The following is a 25,296-nucleotide window of genomic DNA, read 5'->3' as shown; positions in this document are numbered from 1 at the left end:
CCCCAAAAAACGGAACTGTCCCGTGAAAATCGGGACACTTGGGGGCAGAGGCGTCATGAGGGGGGTGCGGGGGGTGCGGCCCGCACCCAGGTGTCACCCTTCAATGGGGTGACACCAAAAAGAGCTGCACACCCGCACACCCATCCACAGATACGTCTGCGGCTGCACCCACACTTATTCCTCCCCAGCACCGCACCCCCGCCGACTTCATCACCGGACAGCGGTGATATACACACCGGCCCGCCTGTACACCGCCGCGGCGCCACGGTGACCGGGTCCGTACTACTATCACCATGGTGATGAGCTATAAACTGTTGCCGGGTGCTGTACGTCACGAGTGACGTCATACGCACGCCTGCACCGCATGCCTTGCTGGGAGGGAGAATGGGAGGAGACTTTGCTGGGCAGGGAGGACGGCCGTTACCAGAGGGAGCTGTACTGCAGGGACTAAAGTGCGCACCTCATTGCCTTCTTCTCTGGCTGGCTGTGAGCTGTTTCAGCTGAGAGAGGGTGTGTATGTTTGATTCAATGTTTTACAGTTTACAATTACATTATAAACCATTATTACTTGAGTAAAAAAAAATGTTTTGAATAAAAAAAAATGTTTTGAGTGTGTGTGTGTATATATATATATATATATATATATATATATATACATATGTGTGTATATATATATATATATATGTATGTATGAGTCTGAATACCTCCGCCGCCACATTGAGCTCTTGCCACGCGGCCGCTCCTGATTGGCTGCCGGTCCGCAAAATAGTAGCGCCGCGGTCATAGGAGCTGCAGTGCTGCCGACCACAGCCTCCTCCTCCTTGCACCGCCGCCGCCCTCTGCCTCCTCCTCCACTACACCGGCGCTGCCCTCAGCCACCCCACCGTTGCCCTCAGTCCTTCTCTGCACCTCCGCCTCCTCTGCACCATGCCAATCACAGCCATCTCATCCACCGCCCCGCAGACCACAGCATCCTCAGCACCGCCGCTGCTAAATAGGTAATCTTACCCTGCTGCCTTTCTCTCGCCCTAGTCCCTACTATGTGCCCTTGCTGTCCCTCTCTCTGTCCCTATGTCCCTGCTGTCACTTTCCCTGTCCATCTGTCACTCTCCCTGTCCCTGTTGTCACTTTCCCAGTCAATCTGTCACTCTCCCTGTTCCTATGTCCCTGCTGTCACTCTCCCTGCTCCTGCTGTCACTTTCCTTGTCTCTCTGTCCCTGTCCCTGCTGTCACTCTCCCTGAATTTTGTGTCATACAGTGTGCTATAATGTGAATTTCGGCTTAAACCGTGTGCTGTAATGTGAATTTCGGCTTATTCAGTGTACTGTAATGTGAATTTCGGCTCATACAGTATGCTATAATGTGAATTTCGGCTCATACCGTGTGCTATAATGTGAATTTCGGCTCATTCAGTGTGCTATAATGTGAATTTCGGCTTATGCCGTGTGCTAAAATGTGAATTTTGGCTCATGCAGTGTGCTATAATGTGATTTTTGACTCATTCTGTGTGTTATAATGTGAAAACTAGTACAAAAACATAACTAAGGGTTCCGTGTATTGTGATACGGGAGGGTGGCATGGGGGGTGACACCGTGAGTTACCACACCGGGTGACACCAACCCTAGTGACGCCTCTGCTTGGGGGGTATGCAACAGCTTCCCTAGGATATGGGAAAGGACTAAAGAATTTAGGGCCAGAGGGATCCATAACTCTCCATTCCTGTCTCACTGTCACCCTACAAAACCAGGTGTGGTTCATAGGGTTGACCACACTTGGGTCGACCACTATTGGTCGACAGTGACTAAGTCAACACCTGAAATAGGTCGACATCAGCATTAGGTCGACGTAACAAAAGGTCGACACAAGGTTTTTTACATTTTTTGGTGTTGTTTTCTTCGTAGAGTGATAGGGAACCCCATTTAGTGCACCGTGTCCCCTCGAATGGCTTGCGCTTCGGGCAGGTTACTGTTCCCAATTGTAGTCCACGTGGATCGTAAACTATGAAAAAGTTCACATTTTAAAAAAAAAATTGTGAAAAACTCATGTCGACCTACTAGGGACCATTTCGACCTAGAAACCGTGTCGACCTAATGCATGTCGACCAATAGTGGTAAACCTAATGACTGTCGACCTAGTGACCGGATACCACAAAACCCTACTACACTGGCTGCTTATCGTAACCTATGGGGCCGGTAGCCATGGCAACGCACAGCAGCCGACCCTTCTCTCCTAGGCTGTGTGGCGCGCCAGCGACGTCGCAGTATGGGCAAGGCAAGGCTGGTGACGTTAAAGTATGGGCAGGGCACGGCTGGCGACGTCACGGTATGGGCAAGGCGAAGCCGGGCTGGGTCTCCGCCCTGTGATTGGCCGGGCGCTAGGGCTCGCCGCTCTGGTTGCTGACGTCACGCCACGTCGGAGTTTCTCCAGCACAGAGAGTCAGGACAGGGGAGCCGGGGCCTTCGGAGCAGCTGGAGGCCGGACAGCTGCTGACGGGGTAAGTGGGCTCCCTTAGGGCGGCAGGCTCCACGTGTATCTGTATCCATGCTTAGTGCCTCCTGCTCTGTGACCTCATATTCCACCTCAGGCTGGTGGAGAACCCCTGACTTACTAATAATATAATAATGTTATTTATATAGAACCTTTCTTATTAGCTCTTCAGTTTTGGTGGTGCACTACAGGTTCCAGCCAGCCCTTGTGGTTGCGCAGTAGTCTGAGTGCCGCATGTGGGGTCACATGGGGGTGACTGCTGCTGCCTGCGCCTCATTGCAGCTGCGCTCTCAGGAGCTGCGCGGTGACTTACTGGGAGTCGTACTGTATTTATTAACAGTTTCTTATATAGCGCAGCAAATTCCGTTGCGCTTTACAATTGGATAGTAGAAATGGAGGCTGGCGGGACTGGGCTCTGCGGATCCTGCAGAGCATCAGTTTAGTGCTAATGAGCTGCGTTCACGTCCTGGCCAGCCCCAAAGTACATAACCCACAAACGTCCGATAGTATGGGGACGGCAGAATGAATGTATAGAGAAACGTGACTTCCTCTGCGTGATCAGCTTTCATACATACCAGCGTTTGATGTTAGCGCTAGTTACAGCACATGTGACACCGCCTCTTCGTACAGCTCCCACTTAGTCCTCACTGGTTACTTAGGGGCCTATACACTAGCACGTAATGGCCCGTTACGCCCGCGGAGAAGCCGGTTTCATGTAACGGGTCTATTAAGTTTTTGGAGTGTAGTACACACACGTTATCTTCAGACGGCGTTTGTTCCCGAAGTTCCGCTCCTTCCCATGGGACGGAGTTTGGGGTATGGGAAGAGGGATCTCTTTACTGCCATCTCACTGTGTGCCCAGCCGCTGTGCGCACGCGTGACCTCAGGTCACATACGTGCATAAGCTGGCAACGGGGGGTTGAGAGTATCACTGCTAGCTCCATAGCAATTATTATTGTTGTTATTATTACCAGTTATTTATATAGCGCACACATATTCCGCAGCGCTTTACGGAGGGTATTTGGCCAGTCACATCAGCCCCTGCCCCAGTGGAGCTTACACTCTATATTCCCTACCACATGTACACGCACACACATTCATGGTAAGGTTAATTTGTAGGGAGCCAATTAACCTATCAGTATATTTTTGGATTGTGGGAGGAAACCGGAGTACCCGGAGGAAACCCACGCAAGCACGGGGAGTATATACAAACTCCACACAGTTAGGGCCATGGTGAGAATCTAACCCATGACCTCAGCGCTTTGAGGCAGTAATGCTAACCAATACATCATTCGTGCTGCCCAATGCAATGTTTACTGATTGTGGGGGCAGCTGCTTTTTTCGGAGCAGCCGTCCCCACACTGGAGCAGTGCCAGATTGCTCCGGTAGTATCTCCTGCCGCAACTCACAGTGAGTTGCGTGCTTAATCATCGGGAGCCAAAATGGTGGAGGCGGGTATGATTTTGGTGACCAATCCCAAGCTGCAGGCCTGTGTCTGGTCCTCCCGGCAAACCACTTTTCCCTTCCAGTGATCTGCGACCAGGGCTGTAAGAGAAGCCTCTACAAAAATGGCTGCTGCGGTATGGGCACTATATATAATATTTATCTAGATCATGCCTTGTATAGCCACATATGTTTAAGGTTTTAAAAGGGAATATATTGAGACGATCGGCTGATGGTATGCCGGCTGTCACTGTACCAACAGCGGCATCCCAGCTGGGAGGCAGCGAGTCCCCTCGCAGGCTCGCTATGCCCGTTGCGCTTAGGACCCGGTGGCAAACTTTGCTCGCCGCAGGTTATATTCCCACTCGAGCGCTAGTTTTGTAGAGGTGAGAGGATCCGCGACGGTCTCCCGGGCTCTGCGCGGTGTAAGTAGATTCCGCTCAGTGTATAGTCCAGAGGTTCCCAAACTGTGTGCCGTGGCTCCCTGGGGTGCCTCGGGACACTTGCAGGGGTGCCCTGGGTTGGTGGTCCAGGACCAATTCAAATTATTCAAGGTCGATATAATAGGCAAAACCAGTGCTGGTGGCTGCCAGTCATAAAATATGTGGCCAAACAGAAGCAAATCTTGTCCCTCACCACACAACTGACCCTAAGGATGACATATAAACGCAATCTACTTAATGTAATATTTGTTTCTAAATTTCTCAATAAGACATTTTTGTCCTAGGGGTGCCGTGAAAATAATTCTGATATCCTAGGGCGCCGTGATTCAAAAACGTTTGGAATCCACTGGTATAGTCCATAGACTGAACCAATGAGATAATCCCTTCAGTCTGCCTAGTGATGTGATTGGAGAATAATAAGGAAGTGTGTGTGTGTTTGGAGGGGAGGGGGGGGGGGGGGGGATTTTGCTCCGAACACTGAACAGCCATACCCTGCAGGATGAGGCCAACGTTCCGCGGATCAGTTTTGAAACTAGGGTCATCTCCTTGGCCGTCAGCCGTATCCCCTGTCATGTCTCGTGTAAAGGTTCCCCCACATTCTGCAATTCTGTTCATTGGGAGATTCGCACATTGGATGATTAATCCAGTAAATCAGGTAAATGTAATATTTCTTGGCATGTGTAGAAAAGAGATCCTCCTTTGTTATGATTTGTCCACCTATACACAGCAATATAAATGTTATCAATGATGACATGATCACATGAATTGATTGATTGATTGATTGATATATATATATATATCAATCAATCCTTTTTTTTTTTTTTTTTTTTTTTAAATTACACTCCAAAAAATTTGCCTCTGCGCCTGCTTCAAAAAATGACCATTAATCTTAAATCCACTTTAAATGTTGGTATTTTTTTTATATGTTGTATTAGAATGCAGATAAATGGGTGGAAAGGATAAAATAACTATCGTCTAGAGGGGTTGTAGGTGAATTGTGCCTTTCCATGTTTTATAGAACTACAGTTCTGTATGCACCAAAGCCTGCTGGGAATTGCAGTTCACCAACATTTGTAGATGTTCACCGCCAGGGCCGTCTTAACAGCATTGAAGGCCCTTGGCAGAGCAATGAACTGAGGCTCCTATCCACCCATGTATGGGAATAAATCAAAAGAAATTATAAGTTACCCCTCCTGCGGCCCCGCATAGTCTCGTACAGTGACTGGGAGGCATGTAGAGAATGTTGCCTGGCCGCTATGATTTGGTGTAGCTTAACCATCAGAGCGGCCGGGTGGCTTTTTCTACCTGCGTCCCAAGAAGCCAGCCCGGAAGGCAGATGCCCTCTGACCCAGCACACTCCTGCTCGAAGGTCCTAGAATTGTGTGGCCCTGGGCATCTGCTCACTGTGCCTGTACGTCAAGATGGCTCTGGTCACAATAGAACATACTGCTGTGCGTGTATTTGCAGTGTGTTCCCTGTGCATGTATAATATTATGGGGGTCTATCATGCGTGGTACAGTGTAGGTTTAATAAGTGTAGTGTTGTGATTAGGGTAGGGTACTTCATTGTAAAGTATTCCTCCTTGTCTTGTCCCCTGTGTGGAATGAGCAGCCTGTGACGTGACACACACATCACACTGTACATGGGCGGCGATGGTGATAAGTCACCTTACAGGATATTTAATCCTGTTTGTCACATGGGTGTAACACACTGTCCGTGGCTTAAGAAACCTTCTTAAAGAGAAATAGTCGTATGAAACAATATATAAGTGTGAACGGTTCCCAAGGGAGCTAATAGAGTATTGATCAATATATGTCTCAATCCACTTTTAGGCTTTAACCTTTGACCTTTACTTTATAAAAGTTAACAATTTTTCAAAAGATATAAAATTATTTATCACTAAGAACAACATATAGGCATAAAGATACTCACAATACAATACAGACCACAATATGATCATATACCATTCATAAGACAATTACAGTGCTCCTATTTGCATGTATTAGATACAATTTTTGATTCAGACTTTTTCAGAGGGCAATTAGATCTGTAGATAATAAACCAACGCGTTTCGTCCACAGGACTTCATCAGGGGTCTAATATCTAGATAGTGAATGGACACAATATATAAAGTAGCCTTTTCTTTTCCAACGTATTCATTCTTTTCTTTATGTTGCTGTTTGGATATACACCCTGCCTGTACATTCTGTGGAAATGGACTGCAGCCTGTATCTTGTATGTTTTCCCGCTGCGCAGGCTGCTGAACTGACTGGGGCGCAAGTAGAGGTGATGCACAGCCATAAGCATTATAATCGCATCTACACTTATGGATGGAGTGAGCTGAAATACCCCCCTCCCCCCCCTCACCCCACCCCACCCCACCTACCTGAAAAAACAGGTAGGTGGAAGTATGGGGGGGGGGGGGGCACATACTTCCTCCTACCTGTTTTTTCAAGATGGACCAGCCTGCAGACTTGTGTTGAACCAATGTATACTCATATTGGTACAGTGTGCATACTGCCATCATATAATGCTGTCCACAATATTAGTATGTTCAATAATGTTCTGGAGCAGACAGTGTGTAATGCTTGACAATCTGATTGAAATAAAAGATGGCGGTTGCCCATACCCTGAAGCATGCTGGGAGTCCACTCCTGTATTCCATGGAACAATGGGGGTCATTCCGAGTTGATCGCTTGCTAGCAACTTTTTGCAGCGCTGTGGTCAGGTTAAATCTTGGCAAAACTGCGCATGCGTATGCACCGCAATGCGTAGGCGCGTTGTACGGGTACAAAGAGGATCGGTGATGGATTTAACAAAGAATCCATTCGCACAGCCGATCGCAAGATGATTGATAGAAAGAGGGCGTTTGTGGGTGTCAACTGACCGTTTTCTGGGAGTGTTTGGGAAAAACGCAGGCGTGTCCAAGCGTTTGCAGGGCGGGTGTCTGACGTCAATTCCGGGACCAAAAAGACTGAAGTGATCGCAGCGGCTGAGTAAGTCCAGAGCGTCTCAGAAACTACAAAAAACTTTTTTGTGCCGTCGGCTGCAACAGCGTTCGCACACTTGCAAAGCGAAAATACACTCCCCCATAGGTGGCGACTATCTGGTCGCAGAGCTGCAAAAAGTTGCTAGCGAGCCATCAACTCGGAATGACCCCCAATGTGAGCTGGGCAGTATCTGGTGCATATAAAAGGGAGACGTATCACAACCTTTTTTTTTATTTTAGAACAAAAGTCAGCCATGTTTGATCAGCTTATCAGAAAACAAACCGTATCTGTGTGTTAGTCCAATGGAGCCTTTTATCAGATTTTTTCTTTTCCTCATTTCAGGACTTGCAGTCGTGTAACCATGGTCCCAGATGAAACTCCCTTGTTTGACGCTCGTTTGCTGGAAGAGATCGACTGGAGCCAGAATACAGTGTCGTTCAGTCCTGTCATATCGCCTGTGCTTCCCGGGGAGGGGCTCATCCTGAGGCCCCTATGTACGGCTGACTTAAATAGAGGTACGTGTAATACTGCCGCCACCCAACCACGCTGCTCCCTACATACACTAATAAGCTGTCCTATATAAAATGGCCGCTAGTGACGTTCACTATGATGTGTGCAGTGGAGATGTTCCTCCTATCCACCAGCCTTCCTGTCTGTAGTCTGAGGTGGGTGATAAGAGAGCAAGGCCTATAGTGGAGGCTGCCATATTGTCATGTGAATAATCCGGGATACGTCATATTCTTGTTGCACTAGCTGCTCAGCCAATCACAAGCAATGTCCAACTCTGGCTGCTTTGTGATTGGCCAGCAGCGAAGGGACGGTGTGGTTGACTTATGTCACAGTCTGTCAGCGCCTGATGTATTCAAGGTACCGGTAGACGCTAGACTGCAACAGGCGTTATTTCCCATGTTCTATACTTTAGTAAATGGAGAATGTTATTGTTTTGGAGACTACCCCCAGCAGTCTCACTCAGGCCAGAATGTCCCTTCATAAATCCAATGCTGAGAGGAGGTCAGAGAGTCGCATCAGAACAGGTTGTTCTACGTCTAATTCAAATTATATTCCTCCAACAAAATAATAAATCTTCATTAATTTCAGGCTTTTACAAGGTACTTGGACAACTGACAAATGTGGGAGATGTGACTGCTGAGGATTTTATCAGTAAGTACATTAATGTGATAGTGTTAAGGTTTTGCTGTATGGAAGGCGAGGATTTTAGGTGCAAATTTGAGTTGGATGCACAAACTTTGGGACTAGGGCCCTCATTCCGAGTTGTTCGCTCGGTAATTTTCTTCGCATCGCAGCGATTTTCCGCTAATTGTTCGCACTTCGACTGCGCCAAGTAAATTTGCTAAGAAGTTTGGTATTTTACTCACGGCATTACGAGGTTTTTTCTTCGTTCTGGTGATCGGACTGTGATTGACAGGAAGTGGGTGTTTCTGGGCGGAAACTGACCATTTTATGGGAGTGTGTGAAAAAACGTGGGAGTGGCTGAAGAAACGGGGGAGTGTCTGGGCGAACGCTAGGTGTGTTTGTGACGTCAAACCAGGAAGGACAAGCACTGAACTGATCGCACTGGAAGAGTAAGTCTCGAGCTACTCAGAAACTGCACAGAAAAATCTTTTCGCAATATTGCGAATACTTAGTTCGCAATTCTGCTAAGCTAAGATACACTCCCAGAGGGCGGCGGCTTAGCGTGTGTAATGCTGCGAAAAGCGGCTAGCGAGCGAACAACTCGGAATGAGGGCCTAGGACTACGAGACTCCACAAACTTTCTGCATCAGTTTGATAGAAATCTTGCATCCGTACTCTGTTCTGCTCATCCTACTGTCAGTGGTATTCTGCTGCCTCCATTCCCCTCCTCACATCATGTCACTGCCCCTGTCACATGCAGCCCTGTCCTCACTGACACATCCCTCATCTCCTGATATACTCTGTGCTGCTGGGGACCCTGCTCCTCCCACTATATAACTGTCTGTGGCCCCCTGCTGCCTCCATTCCCCTCCTCACATCATGTCACTGCCCCTGTCGCATGCAGCCCTATTCTCACTAATACACCACTCATCTCCTGATATACTCTGTGCTGCTGGGGACCCTGCTCCTCCCACTATATAACTCTCCGTCTGTGGCTTCCTGCTGCCTCCATTCCCCTCCTCACGTCATGTCACTGCCCCTGTCACATGCAGCCCTGTCCTCACTGACACATCACTCATCTCCTGATATACTCTGTGCTGCTGGGGACCCTGCACCTCCCACTATATAACTCTCAGTCTGTGTCTTCCTGCTGCCTCCATTCCCCTCCTCACATCATGTCACTGCCCCGTCACATGCAGCCCTGTCCTCACTGACACATCACCCATCTCCTGATATACTCTGTGCTGCTGGGGACCCTGCTCCTCCCACTATATAACTCTCAGTCTGTGGCTTCCTGCTGCCTCCATTCACCTCCTCACATCATGTCACTGCCCCTGTCACATGCAGCCCTGTCCTCACTGACACATCACTCATCTCCTGATATACTCTGTGCTGCTGGGGACCCTGCTCCTCCCACTATATAACTCTCAGTCTGTGGCTTCCTGCTGCCTCCATTCACCTCCTCACATCATGGATGTGCCACGGTGGTATAGCCCAATTTCTAGAACAGTAAACTCCAACGTGTACCTCGTGAGCTACCGGTAGCTCGCCGTAGTATTTTCGGTAGCTCACAGAGCGCACGGCCTTGGGCAGTCACTTGCACTCCTCCTCCCTTCATTCTTAATATGGTGCCGGCCATCAGCCAATCAGAGCTCGTGGACCGGCAATGGCGGCACCTGATTGGCTCACTTAACGGCACCATATTTTAAATGCCCACCACCGCCGGAGACTCTGTCACCCTCACCGCAGCCGCTCTCCGGACTTCACAGGAGAGGCGCGCACTGCGCTCTCCTCCCCTTCCGTCCCCCATACAGGAGGAGAAGCCAGCAAGGGTTAGCACTGTGTGAGGAACTGTATCGGACACTTCGGGGGGGCATTTTATCTGGCGCTGCGGAGGGCATTTCAAATGGCACTGCGGGGGGAATTGTATCTGGCACTGGTGGAGGGTATTATTTGTGTAGCTGGCACTACGCGGGGGTGCCATTACTTGTAGTTCTGAGGCCACACCCACTTTCGTAGGAACGCACGCACATTGGGGGAAGGGTGTAGCTCCTTCAGAGGTTTTATTTTCCGAAAGTAGCTCACAATCCAATTAAGGTTGGAGACCACTGGTCTAGAATATAAAACCGCAGGGTGGACCTAGACGTGGCTGTATTTGGTGTTCCAGATATACCAGGGGGCATCACGCCTCCGTATCATGGGTGTAAAGTAACTTTGCTTTCTGTTGACTTGCTAGAAAAATTTGAGCACATGAAGAAAACTGGAAATTACTTTGTGATTGTGGTGGAAGACCTGAATCTGGGGCAGATCGTAGCTACGGCCACTTTAATCGTGGAACACAAATTTATCCACGGGTGCTCAAAGGTAAGTGGCCGCTGCATACTGTGCGGGCATGAGTTACTGTAATAGACGGGCACGGCAAATACACCGCATAATGGGAATTACACGCAGACCAACGGGACCTTTATTCCTCACTGTAATTCTACTAAACCTATTCAGTCTGTGTATAGCCCTTCATTGCCGTATGATTCTCTTACATATTGGTTCCACTTCAGTTCGGCACTAGTTTGGGAGTGCAAAGTCCTGCCTTATGGTAATGTGCGCCTTGCAGGATAATTTAATTGGTCGCCCTCCTGATACACACGCAATGCCTTTAGAAGTAGCAAGTCGCTGGTTAATTCTGCAGTGCGCTCCCTGTGACGGGGGCATGAAAGAGTGGGGGGTAATCCTGGAGCCTTAACTTGGCAAATAAGGTATCAGGTCAGTGTAGAAGGCTGCCCGGGGTTATACAATAGCAGTGACTGTGGTGCTCACTCAGCCTATCTGCATGTACCTTTAGTGGTGTATACACTTAATAGACGATAATAGACGATATGTGACTTAGTAGAGGGAGTGGGAGAACGGGGTGTGTATAGGGGGGATGGAAAGGGGAGGGTAGATAATACACGCCTGATTCAGTCCGTTGAAAAATTTCCTCTGTATGATGCACAATTTGTCGCAGTCAGTACTGCCCACTCCGCAATTGTCATTTCCTTCAGCTACATCACAGCTTACAGTCTATAGTACTCACCCCCATACTGCCTTATCATTCAGCTGCATCACTGCTTACAGTCTATACTACTTACCCCCCCCATACTGCCTTATTATTCAGCTGCATCACAGCTTACAGTCTATAGTACTCACCCCCCCCCCCCATACTGCCTTATTATTCAGCTGCATCACAGCTTACAGTCTATAGTACTCACCCCCATACTGCCTTATCATTCAGCTGCATCACAGCTTAGTCTATAGTACTCACCCCCATACTGCCTTATCATTCAGCTGCATCACAGCTTAGTCTATAGTACTCACCCCCATACTGCCTTATCATTCAGCTGCATCACAGCTTAGTCTATAGTACTCACCCCCCCCCACTGCCTTAGTCTACAGTACTCACCCCCCCTCCCCATACTGCCTTATCATTCAGCTGCATCACTGCTTACAGTCTATAGTACTCACCCCCATACTGCCTTATCATTCAGCTGCATCACTGCTTAGTCTGTAGTACTCACCCCCCCCCCACTGCCTTAGTCTACAGTACTCACCCCCCCTCCCCATACTGCCTTATCATTCAGCTGCATCACTGCTTACAGTCTATAGTACTCACCCCCCCATACTGCCTTATCATTCAGCTGCATCACTGCTTACAGTCTATAGTACTCACCCCCCCATACTGCCTTATCATTCAGCTGCATCACTGCTTACAGTCTATAGTACTCACCCCCCCATACTGCCTTATCATTCAGCTGCATCACTGCTTACAGTCTATAGTACTCACCCCCCCCATACTGCCTTATCATTCAGCTGCATCACTGCTTACAGTCTGTAGTACTCACCCCCCCCCCCCCCATACTGCCTTATTATTCAGCTACTTCACAGCTTACACTCTATAGTACTCACCCCCCATACTGCCTTATCATTCAGCTGCATCACTGCTTACAGTCTATACTACTCCCCCCCCCCCCCCCATACTGCCTTATTATTCAGCTGCATCACTGCTTACACTCTATAGTACTCACCCCCCATACTGCCTTATCATTCAGCTGCATCACTGCTTACACTCTATAGTACTCACTTCATCCTCCATTAGCTCACAAGACATATTTGCAATATATCCCCCACTGACACCCATTTTATGGGGCGCTTGAAGTAGTAACCTGCAAATATGAAGTGTCCCTTAAATGCATCTAATAGGGACCCCGTTTTTGATTGCAGAAAAAGCCTCCATAGGTTTCTTAATTGGCAAATTTATCAAGCTCCAGAATGTGAAGCATTTCCAGAGCTTGTCCCTATCACGCATCGCCATCTCCATCCTATAGCCTAAAGTTCGCAAAGGTATCGTGATTCCCCACACCCTCCGCTCAACGCGCAATCCGCAGTACATCCATGCACAGTAGAGGCATAATCTGAGGTATAGCCCAATATCTGTGGAGCAGGCGACGTCGGTTTCTGTGACTGGGGGGTTACTGAATCTGTCTCTCTTCCTGCAGAGGGGTCGGATAGAAGAGGTGGTCGTGAGTGACGAGTGCAGAGGGAAACAGCTTGGAAAACTGTAAGTGACCTGAGCATGTTAGTGTCTTGGTAAATGTATGGGATAACACACGGCTTCCTATACATTATAAAGATATTAGAATTCTGTAAAAGTAGACCGGGTACAGGAGACTAATAGCTCTAGCTGGTATTTTATCATGAACGTGAATGCAGCCATTCAGAAACGGAACCCTGCCAGGTGTATATAAATTCAGGCTTATTTGTCATTGACCGATCCTTTATTAAGACTCTGGGGCAGATGTTTTAACCTGGAGAAGGCATTAAGGAAATGATAAACCAGTGATAAGTGCAAGGTGATAAATGCACCAGCCAATCAGCTCCAATATGTAAATTAACAGGTAGGAGCTGTTTGGCTGGTGCGTTTATCACGTTGCACTTATCACTGGTTTATCACTTCCGTATGCCTTCTCCAGGTTAATACATCTGCCCTTCTGTCTGTCCTAACCATCTCAGGGATTCATTGATAACGACGCGCAGTGTAGAATATACTGTAGTTACAACAAGAACGCGTTAGAATAGAATACACGTACTTCAAGTATAATATATATATATATATATATATATATATATATATATATAGAAAATAAGAATTTACTCACCGGTAATTCTATTTCTCGTAGTCCGTAGTGGATGCTGGGGACTCCGTAAGGACCATGGGGAATAGCGGGCTCCGCAGGAGACTGGGCACTCTAAAGAAAGATTTAGTACTATCTGGTGTGCACTGGCTCCTCCCTCTATGCCCCTCCTCCAGACCTCAGTTAAGGAAACTGTGCCCGGAAGAGCTGACATTACAAGGAAAGGATTTTGGAATCCAGGGTAAGACTCATACGAGCCACACCAATCACACTGTACAACTTGTGATAAACTTACCCAGTTAACAGTATGAACAACAACTGAGCATCACTCAACCGATGCTACATAACCATAACCCTTTGTTAAGCAATAATTATATACACGTATTGCAGAAAGTCCGCACTTGGGACGGGCACCCAGCATCCACTACGGACTATGAGAAATAGAATTACCGGTGAGTAAATTCTTATTTTCTCTACCGTCCTAGTGGATGCTGGGGACTGCGTAAGGACCATGGGGATTATACCAAAGCTCCCAAACGGGCGGGAGAGTGTGGATGACTCTGCAGCACCGAATGGGCAAACACCAGGTCCTCCTCAGCCAGGGTATCAAACTTGTAGAACTTTGCAAATGTGTTTGAACCCGACCAAGTAGCAGCTCGGCAAAGCTGTAATGCCGAGACCCCTCGGGCAGCCGCCCAAGAAGAGCCCACCTTCCTTGTGGAATGGGCTTTCACTGATTTTGGATGCGGCAATCCAGCCGCAGAATGAGCCTGCTGAATCGTGTTACAGATCCAGCGAGCAATGGTTTGCTTTGAAGCAGGAGCACCCAGCTTGTTGGATGCATACAGGATAAACAGCGAGTCAGGTTTCCTGACTCCAGCCGTCCTGGCAACATAGATCTTCAAAGCCCTGACTACATCATGCAACTTGGAATCCTCCAAGTCACGAGTAGCCGCAGGCACCACAATGGGTTGGTTCAGATGAAAAGATGACACCACCTTTGGCAGAAACTGCGGACGAGTTCGCAATTCTGCCCTATCTATATGGAAAACCAGATAGGGGCTTTTACATGACAAAGCCGCCAATTCTGACACACGCCTAGCTGAGGCTAGGGCCAACAGCATGACCACTTTCCACGTGAGATACTTTAGCTCCACTGTCTTAAGTGGCTCAAACCAGTGGGATTTCAGGAAAGCCAAGACCACGTTAAGATCCCAAGGTGCCACTGGTGGCACAAAAGGAGGCTGAATATGCAGCACTCCCTTAACAAACGTCTGAACCTCAGGCAGTGAAGCCAGTTTTTTTTTAAAGAAAATGGATAGGGCTGAAATCTGGATCTTTATGGACCCTAATTTTAGGCCCATAGTCACACCTGACTGTAGGAAGTGCAGGAATCGACCCAGCTGGAATTCCTCTGTAGGGGCCTTCCTGGCCTCACACCAAGCAACATATTTTGGCCATATCTGGTGATAATGTTTTGCTGTCACGTCCTTCCTAGCCTTTATCAGCGTAGGAATAACTGCTTCCGGAATGCCCTTTTCTGCTAGGATCCGGCGTTCAACCGCCATGCCGTCAAACGCAGCCGCGGTAAGTCTTGGAACAGAAGGGCCCCTGTTGCAACAGGTCCTGTCTGAGAGGCAGAGGCCATGGGTCCTCTGTGAGCATTTCTTGCAGTTCCGGGTACCAAGTCCTTCTTGGCCAATCCGGAACAATGAGTATTGTTCTCACTCCTCTTTTTCTTACGATTCTCAGTATCCTGGGTATGAGAGGAAGAGGAGGAAACACATAGACCGACTGGAATACCCAGGGTGTCACCAGTGCGTCCACAGCTATCGCCTGAGGGTCCCTTGACCTGGCGCAATACCTCCTTCATTTTTTGTTGAGGCGGGACGCCATCATGTCCACCTGTGGCAGCTCCCATCGATTTACAATCTGCGTGAAGACTTCTTGATGAAGTCCCCACTCTCCCGGGTGGAGGTCGTGTCTGCTTCCCAGTTGTCCACTCCCGGAATGAACACTGCTGACAGTGCTTGCACGTGATTCTCCGCCCAGCGAAGAATCCTGGTGGCTTCCGCCATTGCCACCCTGCTTCTTGTGCCGCCCTGGCGGTTTACATGAGCGACTGCCGTGATGTTGTCTGACTGAATCAGCACTGGTTGGTCTTGTAGCAGAGGCTCCGCTTGACTCAGGGCGTTGTATATGGCCCGTAGCTCCAGGATATTTATGTGCAGACAAGTCTCCTGACTTGACCACAACCCTTGGAAGTTTCTTCCTTGAGTGACTGCCCCCCACCCTCGGAGGCTTGCATCCGTGGTCACCAGGACCCAGTCCTGTATGCCGAATCTGCGGCCCTCGAGGAGGTGAGCACCTTGTAGCCACCACAGAAGAGACACCCTGGCCCTGGGGGACAGGGTGATCATCCGATGCATCTGAAGATGCGATCCGGACCACTTGTCCAGCAGATCCCACTGAAAGATCCTCGCATGGAACCTGCCGAATGGAATGGCTTCGTATGACGCCACCATCTTTCCCAGGACTCGTGTGCAGTGATGCACCGACACCTGTTTTTGCTTTAGGAGGTCTCTGACCAGAGTCACGAGCTCCTGAGCCTTCTCCTCCGGGAGAAACACCTTCTTCTGGTCTGTGTCCAGAATCATGCCCAGGAAGGGCAGACGCGTCGCAGGAATCAGCTGCAACTTTGGAATGTTCAGAATCCAGCCGTGCTGACGCAACACTTCCTTAGAGTGTGCTACGCTGATCAGCAACTGCTCCCTGGACCTCGCCTTTATGAGGAGATCGTCCAAGTATGGGATAATTGTAACCCATTCCAGGCTTGCAATGACCGCTCTGAGCGATTCCATGTTGAACTTGAATTTCTTCAGATAAATGTTCAGGGATTTTAAATTTAAAATGGGTCTGACCGAACCGTCCGGTTTCGGTACCACAAACATAGTGGAATAGTAGCCCCTTCCCCGTTGAAGGGGGGGAACCTCTACCACCACCTGCTGGAGAAAAAGTTTGTGAATTGCCGCCAACACTATCTCCCTTTCCATGGGGGAAGTTGGTAAGGCCGATTTTAGGTAACGGTGAGGGGGCATCACCTCGAATTCCAGCTTGTATCCCTGAGACACAATTTGTATAGCCCAAGGATCCACCGGTGAGCGAACCCACTGGTGGCTGAAATGTCGGAGACGCACCCCCACGGCTCCTGGCTCCGCCTGTGAAGCCCCAGCGTCATGCGGTGGATTTAGTGGAAGCCGGGGAAGACTTTTGTTCCTGGGAACTAGCTGCATGGTGCAGCTTTTTTCCTCTACCCCTGCCTCTGGCAAGAAAGGACGCACCTCTGACCTTCTTGCTCTTCTGAGAACTAAAGGACTGCATTTGGTAATACGGTGCTTTCTTAGGTTGTGGAGGGACATAAGGCAAGAAATTTGACTTCCCAGCCGTAGCTGTGGAAACTAGGTCCGAGAGACCGTCCCCAAACAATTCCTCACCCTTATAAGGTAAAACCTCCATGTGTTTTTTAGAGTCGGTATCCCCTGTCCATTGCCGAGTCCATCAGACCCTTCTGGCAGAAATGGACATTGCGTTAACTCTAGAGCCCAGCAGGCAAATGTCCCTCTGGGCATCCCGCATATATAGGACCGCGTCCTTGATATGTGCCAGGGTCAGTAGAACAGTGTCCCTGTCCAGGGTATCTATCTCCTCAGACAGAGTATCCGTCCATGCAGCTACCGCACTACACATCCAGGCCGAAGCAATTGCTGGCCTCAGCAGTGTGCCAGAATGTGTATAAACAGACTTCAGGATAGCTTCCTGCTTTCTATCTGCAGGATCCTTTAGGGCGGCCGTATCCAGAGACGGCAGGGCCACCTTCTTAGACAAGCGTGTCAACGCCTTGTCTACCCTAGGGGAGGATTCCCAGCGTAACCTGTCCGTTGGCAGGAAAGGATACGCCATGAGTAATCTCTTGGAAACTATCACCTTCCTGTCAGGGGAATCCCACGCTTTTTCACATAATTCATTTAATTAATGTGAAGGGGGAAAAGTCACCTCTTGCTGCTTCTCCCCATACATATAAATCCTCTTGTCAGGGACAGGATTTTCCTCAGAAATGTGTAATACATCCTTCATAGCTACAATCATGTAGCGGATGGCTTTAGTCATTTTAGGCTGCAACTTTGCCTCATCGTCATCGACACTGGAGTCAGATTCCGTGTCGACATCTGTGTCAACTATCTGGGATAGTGTGCGCTTTTGAGACCCTGACGGCCTCTGCGCTGTAGGATCAGGCATGGGTTGAGACCCTGACTGTCCCACGGTTACAGTTTTATCCAATCTGTTATGCAAGGAGTTTACATTATCATTTAACACCTTCCACATATCCATCCAATCAGGTGTCGGCACCGTCGGCGGCGACACCACACTCAGCTGCACTTGTTCTGCCTCCACCTATCCTTCATCAAACATGTCGACACAGGCGTACCGACACACAGCGCACACACAGGGAATGCTCTGACTGAGGACAGGACCCCACAAAGGCTTTTGGGGAGACAGAGAGTATGCCAGCACACTCCCCAGCGCTATATAACCCAGGGATTACACTGTACCTTAGTGTTTACCCTGTAGCTGCTGTTAATATATCTCTACGCCTAAATTTATGTGCCCCCCCCTCTCTTTTTTACCCTCTAATGCACCTGTATACTGCAGGGGAGAGCCTGGGGAGCGTCCTTCCAGCGGAGCTGTGAAGAGAAAATGGCGCTGGTGTGCTGAGGAAGAAGGCCGCTTTAATGTGTAAAAAATGGCGGGGGCTCGGGCATATATACAGTCCCAGACTGTATGTATGTCTCTTTTTGCCAAAAAGGTACTTAATTGCTGCCCAGAGCGCCCCCCCCTGCGCCCTGCACCCTACAGTGACCGGAGTGTGCGGTGTGCTGTGGGAGCAATGGCGCACAGCTGCAGTGCTGTGCGCTACCTTAAGTGAAGACAGGAGTCTTCAGCCGCCGATTTCGATGTCTTCATGCTTCTGCTGCTTCTGTTCTTCTGGCTCTGCGAGGGGGACGGCGGCGCGGCTCCGGGAACGGACGATCAAGGTTAGGTACCTGTGTTCGATCCCTCTGGAGCTAATGGTGTCCAGTAGCCTAAGAAGCGCTACCTAGCTGCCGTGAGTAGGTTTGCTTCTCTCTTCTCAGTCCCTCGTAGCAGAGAGTCTGTTGCCAGCAGAAGCTCTCTGAAAATAAAAAACCTGACAAAATACTTTCTTTCTAGCAAGCTCAGGAGAGCCCACAAGGAGCACCCAGCTCTGGCCGGGCACAGATTCTAACTGAGGTCTGGAGGAGGGGCATAGAGGGAGGAGCCAGTGCACACCAGATAGTACTAAATCTTTCTTTAGAGTGCCCAGTCTCCTGCGGAGCCCGCTATTCCCCATGGTCCTTACGGAGTCCCCAGCATCCACTAGGACGTTAGAGAAAATATAGAAAGTGCTTAACTGGTGTTTGCTTGTAGGCCGAAAGCTGTACTCACCGCTAGTGTCCAAAAGGGGTGTGGATCATTGCGTCGACACTGAAAAAGGTTGACATGAGTTGCTTTATTTTTGGGGGTGTAATTTTCTTCGTAAATTGACAGGGAACCCCAATTAGTGCACGATGTCCCCTCGCTTCGCTCACCGTGCTTCGAGCAAGATGCCTCGCTCCGCTACCGCTGCACTTGGCACAGTTACTATTCCCAATCGTAGTCCACGTGGATCATAAAGTAGGAAAAAGTGTAAAAAATGGGGGGGGGGGAATTTGAAAACTCGTGTCAACCTTTTCTTTGTGTCGACCTTTGCCATGTAGACCTAAAGACCAGATTCTGCCCAAAAGGATATTTCCAACTACATGGTACACATGACGATAACTCCCCCAGCTATCGTAAGACGTAAAAAGGTTGCTCTAAAAGTTTTCTACGGTGTTTCTTAGGGTAGACGTCATCATAATTAGTAGTGGAAATACATGAGCAAAGTAGGTGACCACTTTAAGTTCCGCTATGATGATATAATGGTGGCGTTGAATCCCTGAGTCAGGTGGATTTAAGATTAAAGAACCTTAATAAAGAAATTGGATCTTCCTGATGTACAGGTTCTAGTCATGCATTCACCTTTATGCGATAGATACCACACTATTTGGCTCCTCTGCCCTCCCTGCATTTCACAACTTTTCGTTACCTGATTGAACATATGGGAATTCTGAGGGTTGGATTCCACCTTGTGATGAAACAGTGGAATATGTATTTTGGACCGTTCTATGAGCTGTGAGGTTAGGCCAGAGCCTCACGCCCATTTGTCGTTATTGCAGTGTGTAGCACCATCCTTACGTGGCTTGTGTTCCACGGAGGTGCAAACAAGAACACCTTGTTATACTGACTTTACAGGCACCAAAGGTTCTGAGGGAAAACTGCAGCTAATTGAATGTATCTCCTTGAACATTATCTTATTACGCTCGAGTTGTCCCCTTCATTATATGGATATCAGAACTCGGTGAGTTCTGAGGCATTTTGTACGGGTCACAGAAACCCGAGGTGCCTTATAATATTCCTAATTTGCTTAAAGTAGGAGGTTTATGCCTTTATAATACACACATTTCCCTAATTAACTCCAAAGTGATGATACCCAAAATGACTGTTTATACAGCTGTTATCTACGTATATTAACGTCACTTGTGTATTATATAAATAGTGAGAATGCATCTTATTCTTTAATTGAAAACGGACATCTTTATGGAAGGGCTCGACCACATAGAAGTGACAGGTGCATTTTAATCCCAGTAATTTATGCAGAAGGATCAGGGGTAAATTGGGGCTAAGCACCCATACATGGAGACTGCAGAATTGCTGCTATAACATAAAGAGAAAAAAAAAGTTTCCAAAATAATTTCAAAACTACATTTTTGGGTCAATCCATGTTGAGTGGTCTGGACCTGGTTTCTTGACCATTTAAAAAAAAAAAAATATATTTTTTGTGTGTGATGACCTCTGTCACAAACCACCATTACTTCATTTTTATTTACCTGCATATGAAGATGGCAGCCAGTTTTGTATCATGGCGTATGACATTTTCACTGTTGCGGATGTTTAGGGTAAATGCAATATCTCAGCCCAGAAAAGTCTCAAGGGCCCTACACAGTATGCAATCCGCCACCGAGCTGCCCGACGGCGGATACAGCCGACCCGGCGGCAGGGAAGCAGTGACGGGGGAAGTGAAGTTTCTTCACTCCCCCCGGCTCCATAGCAGTGCATGCAAATATGGCCTAGATCGTCCATATTGGCCTGCATGCAGAAGCGACGGGGCACCAACGATGAACGAGCGCGAGGCCGCACATTGTTCATCGTTGCTGCCTCCACACTGAAAGATCTGAACGGTATCTCGTTCATTAATGAACGAGATCGTTCATATCTTTCTGTAATATCGCCCAGTGTGTAGGGCCTAATCAAAAGCTGGGATGAAAAACATTGTTTTCAGCACATTTCAAGCTACATTGTTGTCTTATAACTATTTCCCTACCTCACTTCCTTATGACTGAAGTTTAAGGCCAAAGTTAATTGTCAGATTTAAAAAAAAGTCTATTTTTTATTGTATTTCAGTGGGAAGGAATGAAATTTCAGAGCTGTAATTTTGTATGGGAATAGTTGTATACTCAAAGATTTGGCAAGCAAATTTTGAGTTATCTATCTTGTCTACATTTTTTTTATTAGAGCACTTTGAAATTGCTACTTTTTTCATTTTCACCTAAATTGACCTTTTACTCTGGAGGCAAAAAAAAAATTGGAGTTTGATATTCTATTTTTTGATATTCCTTTTTTTCCCATTTCAAAAAATGGAAAAAAATGAATATCAAAAAATGGAATTATCAAACGCCACTTTTTTTTTTTTACAGTTATCCTTCATAGAGTACTGTGTATGCTGTGACTAAGATTGTTTTCAGGTCCCCACCAGAGAGGACAATTTAGGTGAAAAACGGAAACACAAGCAATTTCAAAGGCTCATATAAAAGAAGTAGACAAGATAGATAACTCAAAATTTGGCAAATCTTTGAGTACACAACTATTCCCATACAAAATTACAGCTCTGAAATGTCATTCCTTCCCACTGAAATACAATAAAAAAAAATTATATATATATATATATATATATATATATATATATATATATATATATAAATAAATATAAATTTTCTTTTTTTAAATCTGACAATTAACTTTGGCCTTAAATTTCAGTCATAAGGAAGTGAGGTAGGGAAATAGTTTTATGACAAAGTGTAGCTTGAAATGTGCTGAAAATAATGATTTTGATCCCAGCTTTCTATGACTTTTCTGAGCGGATCTATACCATTTACCCCAAACGTCTGCAACAGTGAAAAATGTCATACACCAGGATCCAAAAATGGCCGCCATCTTCATATGAAGGTAAATAAAAATAAAGTAATGGTGGTTTCGGACTACTAACTTACAGGGGTCATCGCTCGTAAAAAATAAAAAAAATGGTCAAGCAACCAATTTAATTCTGGACCATGTAATATGGATTGACCCTTTTAGGATTTATTAAAACCCATTCTCTCCATATAAAAATAAATTTTTAAGTACTGCGCCACTGGTAAAATGTTACCTTCTTCAATACCGACTTTAAGCACTGGCGCTGTATCCGCAGCATTCGTCCGAGGTAAACAGGCCATCCCAGAGTGACCCTGATATTAGTAAACAGGAGCTGTTTATAGCACTGCGGCAAATTACATATAATACTGTGTAGCATCTTTTTTTTTTTTTTTTTTTTTAAATTGGGGTGGGTTGTTGAAGTAAGGTTTTGAGTCTATCACCTGTCCGCAATTTTATTAATGGTTTAAAAATGTTATTCTCCTAAACTATTTTTTTTTTTTTTTCCCTCTTGTACCAGGTTACTGTCTGTCCTCACACTGTTAAGCAAAAAGCTTGATTGTTACAAAGTAACACTGGAATGCAAGCCCAAAAATGTTGCCTTCTACGAGAAGTTTGGTTACGCGGCCTCGGATGAAACCTACATGCAGTGTCGTTTCTTTGACTAAACTTTTGCGGAAACATTTACCAAAGTGAGAAATAGAAGCTTTTCATATACAGTAAATCTTCATATGCGCCTGTTTCTATGGCTGTAATTGATTTGTAAATAGTACCAACACTTTTACACTATAAATGATTAAAAAAATATTTGTTACATTTCTATTGCTAGATGCCTTGTTACAGTAAGTAAAGTTATTATCTGAATGTAAAATGTGGAGGACATATTACAAAAGTGAAGAGAAAATGTGAAACAATATTTTGCCACACTTTAGAATTCCTCTCATGAAACATAGAAGTACTTAAATATAGTGTTCAATCTAGCACCCTGCACCTTTCAAAACATGTGCAGTTCCTCTTTCCTACTTGGGGTGTCACTGTCTGCTCTGGTGCTTTTCAGCACACACAGGTCTGTATCGCAGCACTGAGTAACAGATCAGAGTGTTCTGAGAAACATCACACCAGAGAGTGACACCCCAGGCAGGAAGGAGGAACTGCACATATTTTGAAAGGTGCAGGGTGCTAGAATGAACACTATAAATATGTATTCGTTTTGTCACGCCCCATTGTCAAAACCTGACAGGAAAAGGTTTATTTAATATGAGAAATGGCACCTTGGAGAGAGAATATATATAATTATTTTTATTAATTTTTGTTTAATATACACAAAATGACACAACACAAACCACCTCCTACAATTTCTAATCCGGTTATTACAAAGTATTTGTCACTTTAACTTCAGCAACATGTACAAAGTTATACGAGTATAAAAGATTACATTTGTCAATTAACGTCCTCTAAAATTATATCCTATCAAATGCTAACAAGGTTCTAGAATTATCTTCTTGGAATTGTTCTACCAAATAATATTTTGTTGACTGAAAATCCTGTAACCAGTGGAATTTGTAAACTTTTGTGAAAAGATTTTACAGGTAACTTGTTTTTAAGTTTGCGATGTTTGAGGGTTTTTTTTAATCTTTAGGTTTGCAATGTAGTTTTACAGAAGATTTGTACTTAAATGAAAAGTCTATGTGAAATTATTATTACTGGAAAAAGATTAAAAGCGGTTTCAGATTTCCGGGTGTAATAATTTGTAAGTATGACAAAATAATATTTGCAACTTTTGTGTGGTAGGGAGACCTATAGCTTAGCATTATTATTTTTTTTCAATATAGTCAGAGTTTAACGGGAAACATTATTTTATAAATCTATTTAAGACAGAATACCTCTTGTAATTTTAGAACTGTATTTATTAAGTGTCTAGAGCAGGCCTGTCCAAACTGCGGCCCTCCAACTGTTGAGAAACTACACATCCCAGCATGCCCTGACACAGCTTTGGCATTCCCTGACCACAAAACTGTGTCAAGGCATGCTGGTATATGTAGTTTCACAACAGCTGGAGTCCAGCAGTTTGGACATGCCTGGTCTAGAGACACCAAAAAAAAAAGACTTTTTTTTTTTTTATAGTCTGTATAAACATGTATGGTTCTACAAAACAGTCACAGTCAAACAAATGCTAAGACGAGGAGGTAAAGATGCAAAAAAAAAAAAAATAATTTATATCAGGATTTTATTTTCTTCAAATTTCTGAATCTTACAATTGCATTACTATTTTTGTTTAGAATATTCATTTTTTTTTTTTTTATCCCGTTTGGTGGATTGTTAATTTATTGAAATGTATTTAATGCATAATAAAATAAAAAATTGGAGTTTTTAAATAAAAATGCAGTTTTCCTTTGTGAATAAACTATATATGTTTCACCATTACCCCAAAAAATAAAAAAATTCTCCTTAGGCGCCAGATCTGAAACTCTTGGGAGTCACAAATGTATTTTTTGTAAAAGGGGTGTCATGCCTACTGAAGTTAGACATTGTAATTATTATTACATAATGAGCAGAAGTAAATATCAACAAAAGAATACATTTAATTAATGTCATCTGCTATTAAACAAGGATCTCTACTGTGGGGAGCGAAATATTGAAAAAACAAAAACACCCCATCCTCCCCCAACATGATTTTCTCTAGTGCAGAGGTTCTCAAACTCGGTCCTCGGGGGCCCACACAGTGCATGTTTTGCAGGTCTCCTCACAGAATCACAAGTGAAATAATTAGCTCCACCTGTGGGCCTTTTAAAATGTGTCAGTGAGTAATTAATACACCTGTGCACCTGCTGGGTTACCTGCAAAACATGCACTGTGTGGGCTCCCGAGGACCGAGTTTGAGAACCTCTGCTCTAGTGCATTATTGACCACCCATGGGTGGGAGTGATGTCAGTAGCTGGGATGAGTGTTGGAGGGTGCAGGTGATGAGCACAGTGTGAGGCACGCGAGTGGAAACACTGGGCAGCAGTAGGGATGCAGAGCATGTGGCCCAGGGGTTCATGTCACGTGCCCATCAGGAGATGCAGAGGGGGGTGGTGCAGTGCAGGTGAACCTGCCAGCTGGACCTGTGACAAACTAGTGCGAGTCACAGTCCCGTCTAATAATATAGGACTTGAGGAAACTGGAAAGGAAAAGCAGCTTCTAGTCCACTAATACCCCTTTCAGACAAAATTGTCTGACTTCAGCCCGGCT

General features: G+C 46.3%; 1 protein-coding gene across 1 annotated transcript; it reads left to right on the top strand.

Annotated features, from left to right (window-relative positions):
- Positions 1 to 2,335: 2,335 nt before the first annotated feature.
- Positions 2,336 to 24,446, top strand: GNPNAT1 (glucosamine-phosphate N-acetyltransferase 1). The gene is made up of 6 exons (XM_063948369.1): positions 2,336 to 2,494; positions 7,706 to 7,878; positions 8,462 to 8,524; positions 10,734 to 10,861; positions 13,027 to 13,088; positions 22,586 to 24,446. The coding sequence occupies exons 2-6, from the start codon at positions 7,725 to 7,727 to the stop codon at positions 22,731 to 22,733; spliced, it is 555 nt and encodes a 184-aa protein (XP_063804439.1). The 5' UTR covers positions 2,336 to 2,494; positions 7,706 to 7,724; the 3' UTR covers positions 22,734 to 24,446.
- The last annotated feature ends 850 nt before the right edge of the window (positions 24,447 to 25,296 follow it).

This window comes from Pseudophryne corroboree, chromosome 12 (genome assembly GCF_028390025.1).
Source record: "Pseudophryne corroboree isolate aPseCor3 chromosome 12, aPseCor3.hap2, whole genome shotgun sequence".
Taxonomy (NCBI): domain Eukaryota; kingdom Metazoa; phylum Chordata; class Amphibia; order Anura; family Myobatrachidae; genus Pseudophryne; species Pseudophryne corroboree.
Note: the sequence above shows the minus strand (reverse complement) of the source record. Positions and strands in the feature narration are given on the sequence as shown.